This window comes from Numenius arquata, chromosome 2 (assembly GCF_964106895.1).
Source record: "Numenius arquata chromosome 2, bNumArq3.hap1.1, whole genome shotgun sequence".
NCBI lineage: Eukaryota > Metazoa > Chordata > Aves > Charadriiformes > Scolopacidae > Numenius > Numenius arquata.
The window spans coordinates 73598825-73618130 of NC_133577.1; the positions used below are offsets into that span (position 1 = coordinate 73598825).

Sequence of the window (19306 nt, forward strand, 5' to 3'; positions counted from 1 at the left end):
AAATGATTTTATGACTCTAAGTTGCTTTTTGTTTTAGAAAGAAATTCCATTACTGCAAGCAACACATCTCTCCCTTGACTACACAAAAGCTCTCAACCTGTGTTTCTGGAGCTTTTTATTCACCACTGAGGGTGGTCACTGTGCATTTTTAGGTTTGAAGAACCCAGGGAGCTCTCTATGAAATGCAGTGGACAGGGAGATGTGCAGCCGAACTTAAGCCATTTAGGGCAAGAACTAGAGCTTCTTTCAGAAGGAAGCCTCCAGCTACCCTGTTGGAGAAGAGAGCTCAGCTTACTGGTTTTTTTGCAGCACACCCAGAGGAGCCACACAGCAAATCTACAATGCTTAAAGACCAGTTCTTACCTGTGCCTGTTCACAGAGGTGCTCCTACCCATAACCTTGTCCCAGGAAAGCTTGGGAGAGGCAGATGATGAAAAAGGGGTGGCGTTTCTCTTAGCATCAGTATCAGAAATAGGAACCTTTTTTCAGTTGTGTAAATATGAAAAAAAGAACATTAGAAAAGAGCCACATTTTTAATTTTTTCAAAAGAAAACAACCAAATGAAATACATCTTCATACCATAAATAATATTAGCAGCAAACCCTCCCCTCATTCTAGGTGGTAAGAAGTTTACAGCACAAGTAATATATACTGTAAACACTGCCCCATCATCTGTAAGCCTCCTCCTTACTGCGTCTGTACAGTTTTTACCTCTTCACCTGCTTACGTGTTCTAGGGAACTAGAGTGAGAAGAGGCAATAACTGTTCTCCAAAAGCCAATGTTTGATTTTCTATAGTGGGGTAATTAATTGCTTTGTCTGTAAAATGCTGATTTCACTGTCTGGCTGTTGTTTCTTTTTTTAAACCAAAGCTTTTTTTTTTTTTTTAAAGAAGGAAACCTGAGCCTTGACAAGTCTTTGCTTTGTGCCAAACCACATCCTTCAGTTAAGAAGTCTCAAAAAGCAATATACATCAACTGCCACCACCATTTTGTGTTTGTTTTATTTTTATTATGGCTTTGGCAGTTAAGGACAGTTGGCTTACAGGTCCCTGCAGTCACTCAACTACATTTCTGGTTTGTGGCTCTTTACTCAAAGGGCTATGCAAGGTGTGTCGTGTATCCCGGCACTGGATGGATTAATCTGAGTGATCTGGAAAAGAAGTATGCACAGTGTGTGTGTGTAAATCTCCTTGCCTCACGTTTCCTTCTTAGCAACTCTTCATTTGTACGTGCATGATCCGTTCTTGTTCAGTGTTTTGGCGACAGAGTTTATTAAGCGGTGGTAGCGTGGAGACCAAAACAGAAGGAAAACTCCTATTTGACATACGCTGTTGACTGGGGAAACAAGGAAGAGTTTTGGCTTTTTTCCTTCCCCAGTTTTAACATCCAAGAAAATTTCCCTCTTTTTTCTTCATTTGTGTCCAGAGAGGGCATCGCCTGTTGAATAGACTCCATTGTTAATCCTACAGTCTTCAGTCCTCATAGAGTCTATTAATTCCTCCTCTGAATCCTCCTCCTCTTCCTCCTCTGGGGCTGACAGGCTGGATGTGGGGCCTTTACATATTTTTAAGTGGCGAGTGAGGTGATATTTGGTTAGATAAGCCTTGGAGCATTTTTCACAGACATAGTCCCTCTTTCCTTCATGTGAATTGAGATGCTTCTTCAGGTGATTTGTCCTCAGAAACAGCTTGTCACACTTGGGGCACTTGATCTGCCGTTCTCTGCAAGACAAGGAAAAGTGACAGTTTGCTCCTGCCGTAAGGCAGCTGATCCTGTATTAAATAGTGGGGGGGTGGTGACAGGAAGGGTGAAAGAGTCAGTCTTACTGAAATCTTACTTTCAATATACTTGAAGGAGACACAGACCAGAAAGAACAGCACTAAAGTGTAACTGCTGCTCATTTTTGTCTCACGCAGCACATCATACACAAAACCCCTCTTCTCTGCTCCCCACCCCAACATCATTGGCAAAAGACAGGCTTTTTGGATTAACTGCTAGCTTGTGACCAACTGTTTTTCTTTCCTGATGATAAATTAAAGAAGAAAGAATTCTACAAGGGTTTTGTTTGTTTGTTGAATAAGCCCAAACTCTGGTTGAGCTCCATGTTTTGGCAAAGGCAGAGATGTTGCCATGGTGGAAAGGTCAGTCTTCCTCCTTCTCCCCCTGCATAAATGGCAGGGGGGGAACCCCAAAAAAGAAAACAAAGCCGCCAACTGTTAACAACCCTCAGTCTGTAAATGCTAAGCAGAGGCTTACCAGGCTGCAACAGTCAAATTCTGTAGATGACTGCGCAAAACACCTTCCAGCAGTAGTGCTCCTGGCTCTAGCTGTAAGAACAAGCAGCAAAGCAAGTCTGTCTCTCTTGCTCAGGCCAGCTGCACTATGCTGTCTCCTAGGCAGCCTGACAGAAGCAGCAATCGATGCCAAGTGAGTACAAGAACCAGATGCTGAAAACAAAAATAAGCAGAGGGACGAGCTTTGGGCAAGCAGCCTTTGAGGGAGGACCTTGGATTAGGAATAACTAAACCGGATGGAGAAATTCTCACAGCAAAAGGAAAGATCTTGCGTGGCAGAGAGCTCAGGGGCTGGGAGAAGCCTTTAGGTAAATGGTGGAGGACCTGGGGGTGGGGATCTACCCTGATCGTGGGCATCTCCCTGCAGGAGAAGGAGGAGACCAAGTGCATGAATGAGACCTGGGGGGAGGTAAGAGCTGGGAATGGCTGCACCCCATCCCTGGTGCAGACAGAGGGAGACTTCACTAACAAGCCGCTCGGTGAGAATAGCATTGAGGAGTTTATAATTTTTCGTCTTCATGTTGGGACATGGAAACAGTTCTCAGCAGAGAACTAAGTGCAAATCAACTAACACCCCCCCCCCTTCAAAATGATGAGCACTCCAGAATGCCATTTCACAAGACAAGGTGCATGCCTGGAATCTACTGTATCATTAAAATATTTCGAACACTAGAATAGGACAACTTCAGCCAGTAACGAGGAATTTGTCCAGACTGACTTCTCTGTCATTTTAGAGGATGAACCTATACTCCCCTAAGCTGAAGTATTTGCAAACTAGAGACTCTCTCTTAGGGCTTTCAGCTTCATTATTTATTGCCCTGGCCGTCCTACACCTCCTGGGAAATGACTTACTGCGTGTGAGTGAGTACATGCTGCTTGAGGTCCTGCCTCCGCATGAAGAGCTTTTCACAGTAATCACACTTCAGATTCTTCTCCCCCGTGTGGATGACCATGTGCGATTCCAGGTGAGCCTTCTGGGTGAATGATTTGTCGCAGAGGGTACAGCGGTAATTCTTCTGACCTGGGATTACATACGTACACCCACACATTGACAGTCAGCGTCCCAAGAAATACAGTAAGCAAACAAGCCCAACCACTTCTGAGAAATAAACTTTTACACTGAAGAAAGGCAGATTCTTTGCGAACAGCACCTGTTTCCTCCTGCAGTTCCTTCAGACTCAGCGTAAAGGCCTACCTAGTTACATTCTAGATTTAGCTATGCAAAAAAAAAAAGGCATCTGACTTCATTTAATCATCCCCCAAAGCTTTTCACCCTGCACGCCATGCCCCCAAACCAAAAAACCCACTTCATGCTACTGTTTTGAGGCACTGAGCCCTTCATGTGATGCATGGTTCTGCACTTTGTCCTTCTAAACACCATCTATTCCTCTTCCTCCAGTGCCTGCGGTCAGTCAGCCATTCCTGCAAGACAAGACTTTCTGCTTCTTGTCTACACCAACTGTGTCTCCCTGTTCTGTGCATCAAAACGTCACCAGTGGACTTGTAAATTTTCCAGCAAAAAGATCCAGGCAAACACTTAACAAGACTAGGCTTATCCAAGACGAATTATCCAGTAAAAATAATGGTAGCCTCATTTTTAACTGTAACCATAGTAGCCATGAGTACATCCCCACCTCCACCAATTTCCCACAGGAACTGTATCTGATGCCTGACCGGTGCCCAGCCACATTTGATGCACTGCATTGCTTTTGTCTAGAAAAACAAGTTATCTTCTCTAGCAAACACACAGGTACAAAGCTCACTGGCTCTTCCGCAAGTTCTATGTTTTATCCCATTTTTTCCACTTACCTGTAGTTCTTCCATTATTCTTTTCCAGAAATAGTTCAAAACCCCTGCATGCCACTGAATTCAGACTTAAGTTTTAATAGCACTCGAATCTCTTTCCCACTGATTATTCTGTGGTCATGTAAACCACATTTGTACTTGACCAGTTTATTAAAACTCCGCACTCCTGAGTGCACAGCTTCCTACGCTTGACTCGAGTGTACTGAACTCCCGGTTTTATTCCCTTTCGATTTCTGTGATTTACATTTTGTGATTCCCAACAGTTACTTCAACCTTAGAAAAAAAGGCAAAAAAATAACCCTGTCCTGTACTTGACCTTCAGTCTCTCTCTCCTATCCTCATGCTGTGTTAAATCCATGCTTTTTTGTATTTCCGCTCTTCTCACACAGCTGAAAAATCTTTCACTACTTTGTTTTCCTCTTTTAGCACTCAACTGCTGGCAATTTTTACCCCCAAAGCCTCTAGTAATACCCAAATGCCCACAGAAGTCAACCGCATGTTCAGACTTAAGTTTTGATGAATGACAGAGCTGAGCCTTGGCCACATCAATCTGACCCCACAGTCACCAATTTCAGCCTTGTGCCATTTCCTTAAGATGAAAAACAATTCAAGTAGGAAAGAGGAGAAAACTCTCAGCCCCATATTTAAGTAGACAATTGCCCATGTTACAAGCTCTGAAACCCAGCTGGCTTTTTCTCATGAGCAGAAGGGAACCCTTGCTTTACCATAGCTGCCAGCACTGGATTTGCTGTGTGGCAACAAAAGGTTTTCTATCTCCCAGATGAAGGCTAACACTTCTTCCCAACTGGAATCAACTTCAACTCATCAAATGCTTTTAGACATGGCACAATCAGCCAGAACACAAGTCTACATACTGTTCTAGAAGCACTCACACCACTGAACCCAGCACAGTCCTATCCCATGCCAACCAGCACTCTCTCAGGCACTCCCCAGGCATTAGTTGGGGTCAGCATGGGCTAGAGATGATTCCTACAGACAGTCAGGATGCTGCCATTCTTAGAAAGGCAGGTCAAGGGAGGCGATTTTCCCTCTATTCTGCTCCTGTGAGACCCCACCTGGAGTGGCGCATACAGTTCTAGGGTCCCCAGTACAAGAAAGACATGGACCTGTTGGAGTGGGTACAGAGGAGGGCCACAAAAATGATCTGAGGGCTAGAGCACCTCTCCTGCAAGGAAAGGCTGAGAGAGTTGGGGTTGTTCAGCCTGGAGAAGAGAAGGCTCCGGGGAGACCTTATCGCAGCCTTTCAATACTTAAAGGGGCCTTCTTATAAGAAAGATGGAGAGAGACTTTTTACCAAGGCCTGTAGTGACAGGACAAGGGGCAATGGGTTTAAACTGAAAGAGAACAAATTTCAATTGGACGTAAAGAAGATTTTTTTTTTTTTTTACAATGAGGGTGGTGAGACACTGGAACAGGTTGCCCAGAGAAGCTGTGGATGCCCCACCATTGGAAGTATTCAACGTCAGGCTGGACGGGGCTTTGAGTGTCCTGATCTAGTGAAAGATGTCCCTACCCACAGCAGGGGGTTGGACTAGAGGATTTTGGTTTCTGAAGGTCCCTTCCAACCCCAAACATTCTACAGTTCTACTTTTCTAAGAGCTCAGATTTATGGACATAAGCTATTCCCTGCCAACTGGCCAAGGGATCAGAGAGAACAGGTCCTGCCCTGATGTTTTACTAGCACAGGCACCTCTATGAAGTCCCCAGCCCTTACCTGTGTGGATCTTGAGGTGTGTCCGTAAGTTGCTGGGATCACTGAAAGCTTTGCTACAGAAATCGCACTTGTGCGGCTTCATGCCCATGTGGCCCATGAAGTGGACGTGGAGCTTGGAAGGGGAGATGAAAGCCTGGGGGCACATGGAGCACTTCCACTTCCTTTCCTTGCCGTGGCCTGGCCCATGGCTGCTGCTGTGCCCCTGGCTGGGGAGGTGGCTGTGAATATGGCTGCTCAAATGGGCCTTGAAGTCCGCGTAGGAAGCGCATTCCTTCCCGCAGTGGCAGATGTGCACGTCCGGATGTTCAGGGACACCTTTGGGCACAAAAGCATCACTTTTAACAAGGCACAGCACGGCCTAACAGAGCGTGATCCACATTAACACTCTGCCTGGGGTAGCAAAGTCAGCTGCACAGATTTTCACTCCCATTCCTTTCAGCTCCAGTGCTTGCTTTTCAGCTCCTTTAGGGAGGCCATTTCAAATGTTTGCGGGGGGGGGGGGCGGGGAGAAAGACTTCAGAATGGTTTTGAGCACAGCTCCACCAAACCTAAATTATCACAACCAAAGGTGAGAGAAGATAGGAACACCTTTGGCCAGCAAAACTCCCTTAGCACCAGATGGATGAACAGAAGAAAACCACCCCTTTTTCTTTGAAACTGCAATCTTTTACTGCTCATCAGTGGAACTAGATCGTGAAACGTTTCTTTTAAATGATGATACTCATGAAATGGGAAAGGAAATGATGACGTGCACCCTCGGAACTGAGAAGGAACATAATGCACTCCCAAGGCACAGTGTCCTCCGACAGCACTAAAAGGGAATTCAAGCTGAGTACACCCTGGAAAGCTAACGAAGACGAGCGCTTACTTACCAAGCTGTCGTGCATAGTCCCGACTATAGTAAAAGAGAAGCTCGTGCTCAGGTGGGATGTCCCGAGAGGTGCAAAAGTAAATTTTTCCATCGTGAGGATAAGCTACCAGATTCTGCTCTTCCCGGTTCCTATAGTGATAATGAGAGTTATGAAAAAAAGCCCTCCAGAAATAATGACTTTTTGAGAGAAGAAAAAAAAAAAGGAAATTCCTATAAATAGATAATGAGAGAACCTCAATGCTTGTCAGCACATTATAAAAAACTTCCGTGTCTCTCACTTCTGTCCTTCTTTATTAAAGGAAAGTAAAGGAAAACTGGACCTTGAGAGCCAATCTGTTCGGTGGAACAGATATATTTTTCACACCACTGCAATATCTTGCTGAGAAAACTATTAATAGACGTTGGAGTGGGCTGAGAGAAGAGAGTTTATGATCTCTTAAGAAACTACAAAAAAATATATATTTTTCATGTTAACCCCCTTAAGAAATAGAGAACACATGAGGGAGAAATAAGTATCAGTGAAGTCTTAAAGCAAAATTATCTTAAAAAACCTTGAAAAGCATTTCCAAGATGTGATAATTCATCTTCTGAAGCTGTATCTTGCACGTGTTTGCTCCTAGTATCTGAAACCAGCAAAACCTCTGCCCCACTGCAGTTGGGGATCAAGCATTAACTTCTTGCTCCCGTATGCAGGAGTCAACAAAATGAATTGCAGGGGAAACCTACTTTGTGTCACAGAGCCATAGGAAAGGTTCAGCCTTCTCAGTGGAGCAATACTGAAGCAAGTCTGGATAGTTTTCACCACAGGCTCCAGAAAGCCCGAAAAGGACAGCTTGGCCAAAAGAACCTAGGGACACTTTGCTAATAAAATATTAAAATCAAAAAGACAATCAACATCATCTTCACAGATGTATCCAAAAGGAATGGGACAAAGGGAAGGCAGTAACAAGCTAACACGCAGTAAGCTAATATAAAAGGAACTTGGTTTAAAGCTTTAGAACAATGGAAATAAAGTATGTGGGCAGGTTTGGGGCTGTTTTACTACAGCATGTGTACTGATTCCCCCATAACATTCTCCGCTGGATGCTCTGTTTTACTCTCCCTACTGGTCAAAGATGCGTAGATAGCTCCTGAAGGTCCCCTGATCTGAGCTCATTACCCATCTGAGCAATCGGTGCAGCAGAGCACATTCTCCAGCACAGCCTCCTATGAGCCTGAAGCTCAGACTCCAAGCTACTCAGCACAGTACAGGTGGTTCTCACCTGGCTTTGCGTACAAACATCATCCAGTTACATTCATTTTCATCAGTTGTAATGATGCAGAACTCCAGGACACCGTTGTGATAGATCTACCAGGAAAAACAAATGCAATCTTAAGACAAAACACAGCAACAAATGCAGTGAAAACCAGCTTCTTACTTCAGGAGAGGATGTGTTTATCTAGAACAAACCAGGAGGTCGCCATTGCCATTGCCAAGACCACAGCCCTGTTCTTACTCCTTACCTTCCCCTTCACACAGGAATCTTGACCTCTCTGCTACCCAGGAGGCTAGAAAAAATGTTTATCAGCATCTTTCCCACACACCACATTTAGCTCCCAGCAGAAATGGATTTGGCTGCTTTTCTTACAAGCCAAGTCTGGTGAATAATAACATCTGGGCAAACAGTACATGTTTTATTTATATAGATCAATTTTACTTTCTCAACATGAAATGATGTGAAAAAGAAAGCTTTAAAGCAGCTTTCCTACAACAAATTCATCACCTGAGGGAACTTTCAATAAATAACTACAAAAAACAAACAAGTGCTGCCTAGTAATTCATACCCAACCTCTGCTGCAATTCTACACAAATACTGGAAATCACATACAGCCCTTTAAAAGAAAAGGCATTAAAGAAGTTTGTTGTACTTCAGGATTGATTACCAGCTTATTACATGACATACAGCTCTGCTATGCTGATATTAAGTATTAAACAATGAAACTGCATTGATTTTGATTTTTGTCAGGGATTATAATGTTAAAGCTGCTGTGTCATGTGGTGGCTTTCACCAGATAAAGACAGGCCTGCAGGCTCTGAGAGCCGTAATAGCCACTCACCTTCCAGATGTGACTGGCTGCTTTGTCTGTCCAGTCGGCCACCTCCAGAGAATGGCTCTGCTGCCCAATCAAAGGTCCAAAACAAGTCCTTACAGGAATGGTTTCTCGTGTCCACACACCTATCAGCAGAAGAGCAAAATCTGCAGAAATCAATTATTTAAACAACTAATCATGCATAACAAAGAGGTGGGAGGTTTATGAGATAACGTTCCAAGGGTAATATCTAGGCAAAAGATCATCAAAGCTTCTACTTCACATATAAAACACACCTAAGGCAGAGACAAGAACCACCACCACCACATGACACTATTGGGAGCCGCTTTGTTTTAATTACAAATATTTATTTTGTTTGTCAAAAGCAAGTAATTTACTTTTTAGTAAGCTACAGAACTAAGATCCTAGCCACTTGTACCAATTAAAGTTTTCATGGCACTTTCTGCAGAAGCAGAAAATACTAGTTTCAGTAACTACATTTTGCCTACCTAATCCCCAGGAATTTCCAGAATTGTTGCTGGGCATTGTTAAGCAGCTTCTGCATTTCTCCCCAGAGGCAGCTGTATTTCTGTCATGGGCAGAGGGATTCCTGCGTGTATATTATTTATTATTAAACATTCATATATATATATATATATAGGTCTACATAAATACACTGAATTGCCTTTAGGAATAAACCGGAAACTAACGCAGCTTGAAAAGAACAGATGTAATCTACTCTCAACAAGCAGCATCGCTAAGCAAGCCAATAATCACATTCTTCTCTAGCCTTCAGATCCTTAGGGTATTGCACTGTACTCTTCGATTTCCAGGTGACAATGGCGTGAAATACAGTAACAAGGTCCACATCCAATGACAAGGTCACAGTCTACATACCAAATGTAAATGGGAAGGGGAAAAGACAAAAAAACAAAGAGAGGCACTTGTGATTAATTCTCCAATGAGAGTATCCAGAAGACCCACAGGTAGCAAACCAAGCTGATGAACAAGCAGACAGAAATCTCCTCCGTTATTTCTAATTGTTACCTTCCCCGAAAGTCCAATTGCTGATGTTTCCTTATCAAATCTGTGCCTGGGCTGTTTAGCACATAATAAAAATAAACACCATACCTTGCTTGTGCTTAACTTTATTAAGTGTTTCAGTAACACTCTGTGGCAGCACCCTTAATGTCCAGCTGAAGGCTAAGCAGTAACCAGAGGTCAAGAATCTCTTGAACAATGTAAGTCAGGGTGATTACAGAAGAGGGAACCACCTCTCTATTGCAGTGTTTCTTTCCCACATTAAATTCCCTATGTTTTTTTTATTTCAAGCAATGACAGTATTTCAAACTGCTGCACAGAAACGTGTGGGAATCTGATCCTTACCCGCTTCAGCTCCCATGATAGACTGCCGGAGAACAAGCTGCTTAGGGAGAGAAAGCCTGGCTCGGCTCTCTATCGGGGTGTCAGGGACAAAGGTGACGGGCCCGTGATCTGGGCAGTCTGATGGATATGCCTTGTCACACAGCGTGCACCCTGCAGAGAGGGGAAGGGATAACAGGGATTAAAAAGATGCAACAGCCCCCATGGTGCAATCAGCCCCCTACCAATATGTTTCAGCTCAGCTCCTGGCAGAGGCTGCTTCTATCTGGTTTAACTCATCTGCTCTACTAACTTACTCAAAAGAATATGAACCATATGATTGGACAGGAACAGTGACCTGTATGTTGGTGCCAATTCAGATCAAATATGACAATTTCCACCTGCCTTCCTGATGGTAACTTAATTGTTTAGACTCTCGACTATCCCTACAGGGCAATCTAGCAATGGGACAGAGTCCACTCCTCATCAAAACTACTGCAAAACCGATGGTATTCTCCCCAGAGCTGGCAGTAATGCTAATGACGGAAGAGCCGTTTTTTCTCTGATCACAGGTGAAATGATCTTTATCGGCAGAAAAATCCAATGTACCAAACCAAACACTTTCTAACTGGTTATGTTTTTGGAATTTACCAGGAACATAAGAGTTTTCTTGCATGTGAAACCTTAAGGATATTCACATAAAGGAACAGTAAGGTCTTCTTTCTAAAATTTTTCTAAATTGAACCCACAAATCCCCTTATCTCCACTTCAATTCAGACAATGTGCAAGTCTTCACAGCACCTGTGAAGCACAGCACCAAAAAACTGACCTCACTGCTGTTTCTGAAGGACCTACTTCAATAAACTCATACACTACACCTCTATGGGATGCCACTGAATGGAACAAAACCAAAAGCCCAAGAAGAATCAGTAGCATCAGTTTCCCAATCTGTCATTCAGCATAAGTACTGCTGAAAAATAAACCACTGAAAGTCTTCAGCCTAATAAATTTGGGGAAAAGTACAGCATAAAATGCTCTCATCTAGTAAGACTACGTCATTTTAATTTTCTATGAATGGAGCAATCAGTATCTACTCAGCAACCACTCTCCTGATAAATCATTCTTCTTCTGAAGGAAGATGCTCAGCTAATTAAGCAGAATCTCCCACAAAGACCTTCTCTGGCCTCCTGATGGCCCAACTCTGGTATAAAAGATCTATCACAGAAGCAGTCTTCAGCAGGCATAAACAGCATCTCCATTGCTATTTGTTTGAAGGGATTTTTGGGCCATATATCAGGATACCAGAATCTGACCCCATACAAAATACAGTTCAAGCAACTATACAATTACTGATAGGAAGGTACTCAGAAAATTATTAGGTAGAGCCCATATAAGAATGGCTTCATGTGCACGGGTGACATGTAGGAGTACAGCAACAACAACAACCAGACCCGAGTGATGAGAAACACTATTTAGAACAGTTGTTTTTAAGCGTTGCCTAGCGCACACACCACTACGGGTCTGTGGACTAGCCTCAAGGAGAGGCAAAGAAGAAGAAAAGCAAGTTCTAGGTATGTGGCACTATGACCTGGAAAGGTTTAGGGATTCATAAATTTTTTAAGAAGTTGAAAAAAAATGTCCTGCTTTCTACAGGAAGCGAAATATACCATCTCCTTTCCATTTCTGTCCTTGCCAAATAATGAAAAGAAAAAAATAAAAAATCACAGTGACTAATTCTCCAATTTGGGTACCCAGAACTGTAAGCAAAGGTGATCAAAAAAAGGGCTACTTAGAAGTTTCACAAACATTTAGGACTGTAGCAAAGACACATTTTTTTCTTCCCGCTTAGGAACAGCATAAAAAGTTTTCTGGCAAAGGCCCCAATTCCTGCCTTCTTAGTGAGGAAAAACCACCAAGAGGCTCTAAAACAGCTCCTCCTCCTCGCTGTCATCTGTCTGGACACAAATTCATGTTTTATTCAGGAGAAGTTTAAAAACAACAACAAAAAGTTAAAATTTAAACCTTCCCAACTTGAAGATCCATTTTGCAAATCACATGAAAGCACTAGGTATGCAACAGCTGTTATAACATCCTACCAATGGGCAACATCACCTGGGAAACAGCTTAGGACTGTTTTAAGTACAGTGACAATAGCTGGCACATCAAATCTCACTTAGGTGAATAAGAGAAATGATTTCACCATGAGCATGTTGGATATCACAGTATTTTGATCATTATTTGTTCAATATGCAACAGATGCTGCTAAGAACTTCTGAGTGCGTCAACTGTAAAACTCCTCCTCTAGGAGTTGGAAGTTCATCATAGTCGTACACCCACCTGATTTTAAGTTACATTTTATCCCACAGAATAAAAGTTTCAATTCAAACATCTGACTAGACACTTTGCACTAAACTGCACCTCTTCCATTGCTAACCAAGGCACTATTTCTTTCCATTTCTTAAAAATATTCAGCAGGCAAAGCTTGTCATAAGGCTCTGGCAGGTGTAAGGCCAGATTGCATGCAAAAGCAGCGCTCAGCAATGCTACCACAACTAATAACGCCGAAGATAAACCTGGGCTTACACTTCAGTGGCAGGAAGCCAGACATGCTGCGGGTAGAAGTTCAAGTCTCTGTCCCAGCAAACGAAAACTTCACAGTTCTCAAACACCACTCCTTGAACAACGACAGGGGTGAGAGAGTGCAACGACCAGTGCTCCTCTCTTCCTAGGAGATCAACTAACCTCTGGACTAAAGTCCTTTGATGACAATTATTAGAAATATTGAAAACTTTCCTCCTTCTCTGCACCTTTTTTCCAGCAGGTCCTGTTGAGAACGACCTTTTCATGATGATTGTTCATGGTTTCAAAAATTTTGCAAAATCACATTAACTCAACAACTATACCCACTTGATGAAATGTATGGCTTGTGGTGGTGTTGATTTGTTTTTTAATGGAACAAGAAGAGTCATTTGTGATGTAACTTTAAAGAACAAAAGTCTCATTGCAAAGGACTTTTTTTTGTGGATATCAGAATATCCACAAAAGGCAAGAGGTTCATAAAGAACTCAGCTGCCAACCTCAAGGCCACATGGGAGATGGATACAAAGAGAACAAGGCTAAAACATCCTATAATGTCTATTTCCAACTAGCATCATTTCAGCGAGGTTAATCTGCTACTGCAGATGTTCCAGCTTTTATGGACTTCTTAAATAGCTAAGTTTCTTTCCCCAGAAATCTGTAAGACTAGCAACAAGAGTCCTGTCATCCCACCACACAACAGCTACATAACCTACCCTACCCCAACAAAGCAGGAAACGCGCACTCACATATGGTAAACAAGGTTGCCATATTCTCCTTGTTTGAATTGGAGTCTTCCATTTGCAGTGAGGATGGTACGAAGGCAAGATTGTCTGCAGACACATCCACGTGACTTGGCCCCATGGCTACTTCCTGATTTATGGAAGACACCGCCACCGGCTCGAGGCTGAGGCCCACTTCGTGCAAGGCTACCGAGTCCAGGGAAGCTAGGTTGTGTGAGGTAGAGAGCGCCACACTCACGGAGTTGGTGCTCATGGCCACAGTATGAATGGAGTCATTTAGTGTGCTGTCCGATATTCCTGTCACCCGCCCAGCGATGTGGTCAGGCTCCATGACAACAGGGAGTTCCAAAGTGCTACTGTGAATGGGAATGACACCGCCATGTCCCACAGCGTTCGACGTCAAGTTACTCCCCACTGTGTCTACGGCTAAAGGTTCATGGCTCCGGGAGCCATTTGGGATCTGTGAATGATCCCCGGCTACGTCATCCATCGTAAGCTCCTCTGTCATCCCATCTGTAGAGATGGGGCTGGTTACCCTCGAAACACTCTCCATAGTGATTGTAGTATCCAGAGCTACCTCGTGGCTGTCACTGGGATGCAGATTTTGAGCACCATGAGTGTTCACTGTGCGGGAGTCCATGGAGACAATCCCTGGTTCCAGTCCCACAGTTCCACTAGGCTGGTAGGGATCTAAGGCCGAGGGATTGCTGGAGACTGACAATGCTGGATTGCTATCAACATTTATAGTGTTGGGATGGATGTACTGAGGCGGAGGTCTGTCAGCCAAGTAAGATAAGATACCTGATAGAATGAGAGGAGGAAAAAGAAGAGAGTGAGATTAAATCAGTTTTCAAATCTTGAACAAAAATACCCCATCATCGCAGCATAGTACATTAGGACCTAGATCCCTGAAGACATGCTCTTTACGTTATGCCCAATTAAAAACCACTAATTCTAAAACATGGCTCACAAACATATGCCAACCCAATGCTCTTGTCAGAGTATCATTTGACAACAAATACAGAGCTTTCATCCAACAGAGCAAGTCTCCAGTTATTTGTCCAACTCTGAACAGCCAAGTTTCTGGCAGCATCTAATCTAGGCTCCTCAGTACAGAGACTGAATCACAAAGAGGTTCTTCATATTTTAGGCACAATTTTTCATTCTCAAGAAATAAGCTCACAAAGGAAGAAGGACTGCTAGCAGAATCTAACATTTGATAATCCCTTGTTCATCTTTGATAAGAGAAGTAGAAACAGTTCTCCAGGATACACCCTTTTTGCTTTGGTATTTAAATTTTAACAATGACTACTTCCTTCCTCTAAGACTAAGTGACACAACTGTCCATCTCCGAGATCATCAACTGCAATTCTGAAGGACCAAGATAAGGTCTCTCAAAGATATCGTGAATCATCTGCTGTCTCTCCTTCGGTGCAAAGTATGCTGTTTCTCCTAAAACAATCACCCAGTTAAATTTAAATCCTAAGCCCTAAGATCTTTTCTGGTAGTTCTGGAATGACCCTCAACATCAAACAACCTTGGAACTTAAGATACAAACAAACACTAACCTGCATTTACATACTACCAACCTCTCTTGTAGGACAAAGCTGAAAAAAAACTCTTTGGAGGAAATACATCAGCACATTCAAGTAAACAGTATTTCCAGTGGAGACAGAGACAGATTTTGCAGATTCTGCAAGATCTGAGTCAGCACATTTCTTTTTGGCCTTGAACCCTATAAGCCATTTGTTTTGTAAAAGTTTTCCATTCAAACATGTCTGTTACTATGAGCATGCAAGCATGGATAGTCTTTCTGCAATATAACCCCTTTAAAAATGGACAGTTTAATTTAATTAGCTGTATCAAATATTTCTGCATGCTATTCTGCCCTGTGGCTTGAACAAGGAGAATCCTGGAAGGCAGTAAGATGACTGATGGAAGAGTCCCAGTCTAAACATTAAGCACACTAGAAAGAAAAAAAATATACATTTCTGCATAAATTATTCCAGCTCAGAAGAATGGAAAATACCTCCAGTTCTCAAACACACTTCTTCCTTCTCTACTCTGCCCAAAAAATGGACAGGCATGTAATGCAGTAGGAAAGGTTACTCCTAAGCAGCTGGCAAGTTCAGCCACTAGTCATCAGGTAGTCCATGAGATCCTGGCTGCCGTATTTCTTTTCCTAACCTAGGCTGAACCAACAACACTCACTGAGTGGCCTTGAAGAAGTTTATCTGTCCCCTTCCACACCGTCAATCTTAGCTACAAAACAAAACAAGGACTACATTTAAAGCTTGAATTTCTGTGCATTCATATATTAACATATAAAACTCTACATTTATATTCTAAAACACATGCGAGAGAGGAATCAAGATAGAAATCAGTATGTTAGGCCTTTGGAAACCAACCTTGAACCAAAATTAAGAAAAAATATGCCATGGGCTAAAGGGGTGGAAAAGAGCGCAAACTCCTCAGCTGACGGCTTGCTCTTTTTGAGCTTTGAACTACCGTAGCCTACCATCATGCACATATCAAGCACTGCTTCAGGCTACAGAAAAAAAAAACACCAAGAAACCAGCAGTTTTCAAACTAAAGCAATTTGAGATAGAAACCAGGCGTGCTTTGTTTTCTGTTAATCTTACAAACGAAGCAGCAGGAGGAGTGACCAGAGGTTCGGTTTAAGTAGAAAATACCCTGAAATTCTCTTCAGATACATACATAGAAACAGAGACCTGAAAATAAAAGCATGTAAATGACAAAAGAGGCTCCAGGCAAACTCCAGGAATTTACAGCTCTGCAAAACAGTCAGTCTTGCCTCCTTTGGGACAGAAACAGGTGGCTCTTAAAACAATTTCTCTCTCTGTTCCCATCCTTCAGCACCAGACCACTTACCAGGTAGAATGTGTCTGAAATAGCTGCTCTCCAGGTGAGGGTATGGTGGCGGAGGTAGGGTGTAATTTCTCTCTGGTATACCACACATCACGCCTCGATCCCCAATACCCATTGGGAGCATCAGAGACAGAGCAGAGGGCAAAGAACTCAAGGAGGGGCCCAAGTTTGGAATTGCAACAGGCAAGCCTGCAAAAGAAAATGTCCGCTTAAATGCAATGGAACTACTTGAGCTTATGAACACACAAGCTAACAAAGAGGTTACTAATTCCTCAGGAGCTCCCTATGTAAGTACAGTATAGTACAAAGTAAGGTGGCAAGCTTCAAAGAAAGGACTGCAGTTATCACAGCACTGAGAGGCATTCCTGAATGTGGCTAGATCTTTTTTGGATACATTACACAGGGCCCACTTCTACTTTACAACTGTAACGGACTTTTGTCTGTGTAGCCCCCTGAAAAAAGAGCTCAGAAAACAATTTTGCTTTACAGGTGAAAAATCATTATTTTCAGCTGGGTGAAGACAGGCATAGAGACACATTTCCAGCTACAGTTCATATTTCAAAGGATTCTGCTACCACCCACCCACCCACAGTGCAAACCATTTCATTAGCACAAAATGAGACTCCCATTAAGGCATACGTCTGGTAAGCACACATCCCTTTTGCTTTGCCACAAAAGTAATGGTTTATGGTTTACCTTTCCCCAGTTCAGCAGAAAAGGACCTCAGGGTGTTGGTGGACAGTCAGCTTAACATGAGCTACCGGTGTGCCCAGGTGGCCAAGAAGGCCAACGGCATCCTGGCCTGTATCAGAAATAGCGTGGCCAGCAGGAGTAGGGAAGTGATCGCGCCTCTGTACTCAGCACTGGTGAGGCCTCACCTCGAGTGCTGTGTTCAGTTCTGGGCCCCTCACTACAGGAAGGACATTGAAGTGCTGGAGCGTGTCCAGAGGAGAGCCACCAAGCTGGTGAGGGGTCTAGAGAACACGTCATATGAGGAGAGGCTGAGGGAACTGGGCATGTTTAGTTTGGAGAAGAGGAGGCTGAGGGGAGACCTCATTGCCGTCTACAACTACCTGAAAGGAGGTTGTAGAGAGGTGGGTGTTGGCCTCTTCTCCCAAGTGAATAATGACAGGACCAGACGAAATGGTCTGAAGTTGAGGCAAGGGAGGTTTAGATTAGATATTAGGAAGAACTACTTCACTGAAAGAGTGGTCAGGCACTGGAACAGCCTGCCCAGGGAGGTGGTTGAGTCACCATCCCTGAAGGTATTTAAGAAATGTGTAGATGTGGCACTTCAGGGCATGCTCTAATGGCCAAGATTGTAGAGGGGTTTTTGTGTGTATATGGTTGGACTTGGTGATCTCAGAGGTCCTTTTCAACCATGACGATTCTGTGTAATTCTACATCACATCACTATCTGCTGAAGATATGACGTGCTATCAGAGAAAGCACTGCTACCCAGTTAGGAGCATTCCCATGACAGTAAACCACCATGCATGAGCTGCAATACCCTTTGTGGGAGTTTTCCCCATTACCTGGTGCTGGTATGGCATTGTGAGTGGGGGACGCTGCCAATCCCAAGTGACTCCCCGAGACCGGCAGGGCATTGCTCACAGAGGACGAGGTCAGCTGGTCCATCCCTACAGGACTCAGGTTCATTTCATTCATTCTGGGGAGCAGGGAACAGAGAGGGGAGGGGAAAAAGAAAGAGAAACAGAAGCAAGAGCATTCCTGATTACTGACTGTACTGTGGTGAGGAACGGCTCAGCAAACAAACTCAAAATCAGATGCTGATGTGTAAAAACTCTGCTTTAGAAAGCTAAGCATAAAGCAGATCAACCACGCACGCTGATCTCAACACATATTGATCATATTACATAGCAATAACCGCATTAAAAGGCCGGTTCAAAAAGACAAATCAGACCATAGCTTTTTCCTTGCCACCCAGAAAAGACTCTCACACTTTGTACCGAGAGCCACTGTAATTAAAGTATCGTGAACACAGATCAATTTGCAATCTGAATGTCACAACTACTCGGACAACAGCATCTGATTTATATTTCATGACTTCTGGACACCACATTCATGTTCAAAAACCAAAGTCAGGGGAAAGATCACTTAAAACTGGTAATAGACACAAAAATTGGACCGCAACTGATGGTCCAATTCACCATCAGTTCAAACCAGGCCAATAGTGACAAGAGTCATCTCTATAGAATAGCCATTGTATAGAGTCTGAACAGGCTGCCTCAGTCTGGTTCTGCAGGAGAATGTGCCATGTCTATCACATTAAAAAATACCACAACTGGTACCGTGGATGACATATTATTTCAGAGCAATCAACCAGCGGCTCCTAACTGCCTGCATCTCCCAAGCTACTGAAGTAGGCACACACCACACAAGTGGCTACAGAGCTGTGGAAACCGCCAGGCTGCCAAATAACCCAAAAACCCCTGCCTGGGGAAAAACCATCTGTCCTCTCGGGTCTCAAGCTGCATATGCAGCCCAAACCACTGCATGGGGATGGGGACACCAAGGAGACACAGTCACCTCCCACTTGTCAACAACTCTGCAAGCTTGGCCTGGCCTCAGCTCTGCCCATTCTGGCACTCCTGCCCACACACCAGCTCTCATCAGCGGTCTGTAGGGGCAGAAAGACCAGATGCCTCCACAGCTGTCACACCACCATCAACAAGACCGAATGGCCTCCACGCTGATCCGAGCCTCTTGCATCCCCTTTGCAAGCAGCAGGCCCGAGCTCTGCAGTAGCGACAGCATTGCTGGAGCTTGGATTGCCACTCCGGTAAGGAAAGGTACCGCTCACACTGGAAAAAAGGGCCAAATACACCAAACTCAGGCAAATTAACCCAAAGGTCCGAGCTGCACAAACGAACTCCCTGCCTTTCATCTCACTTCTGCCGAGCTCTTACATGGTATGTTCCCCCACCCTGGTCAACC

The 19306-nt window shown here is 43.7% G+C and overlaps 1 protein-coding gene across 1 annotated transcript; it reads right to left on the reverse strand.

The window, feature by feature from the left end:
• Positions 1-517: 517 nt before the first annotated feature.
• On the reverse strand, positions 518-18022 carry PRDM4 (PR/SET domain 4). Its single transcript, XM_074168529.1, has 10 exons — positions 17884-18022; positions 16352-16537; positions 13466-14260; positions 10164-10313; positions 8805-8923; positions 7970-8055; positions 6709-6836; positions 5837-6151; positions 3148-3316; positions 518-1722 (listed from the first exon to the last, which is right to left on the reverse strand). The coding sequence occupies exons 1-10, from the start codon at positions 18014-18016 to the stop codon at positions 1413-1415; spliced, it is 2391 nt and encodes a 796-aa protein (XP_074024630.1). The 5' UTR covers positions 18017-18022; the 3' UTR covers positions 518-1412.
• Between the last annotated feature and the right edge of the window lie 1284 nt (positions 18023-19306).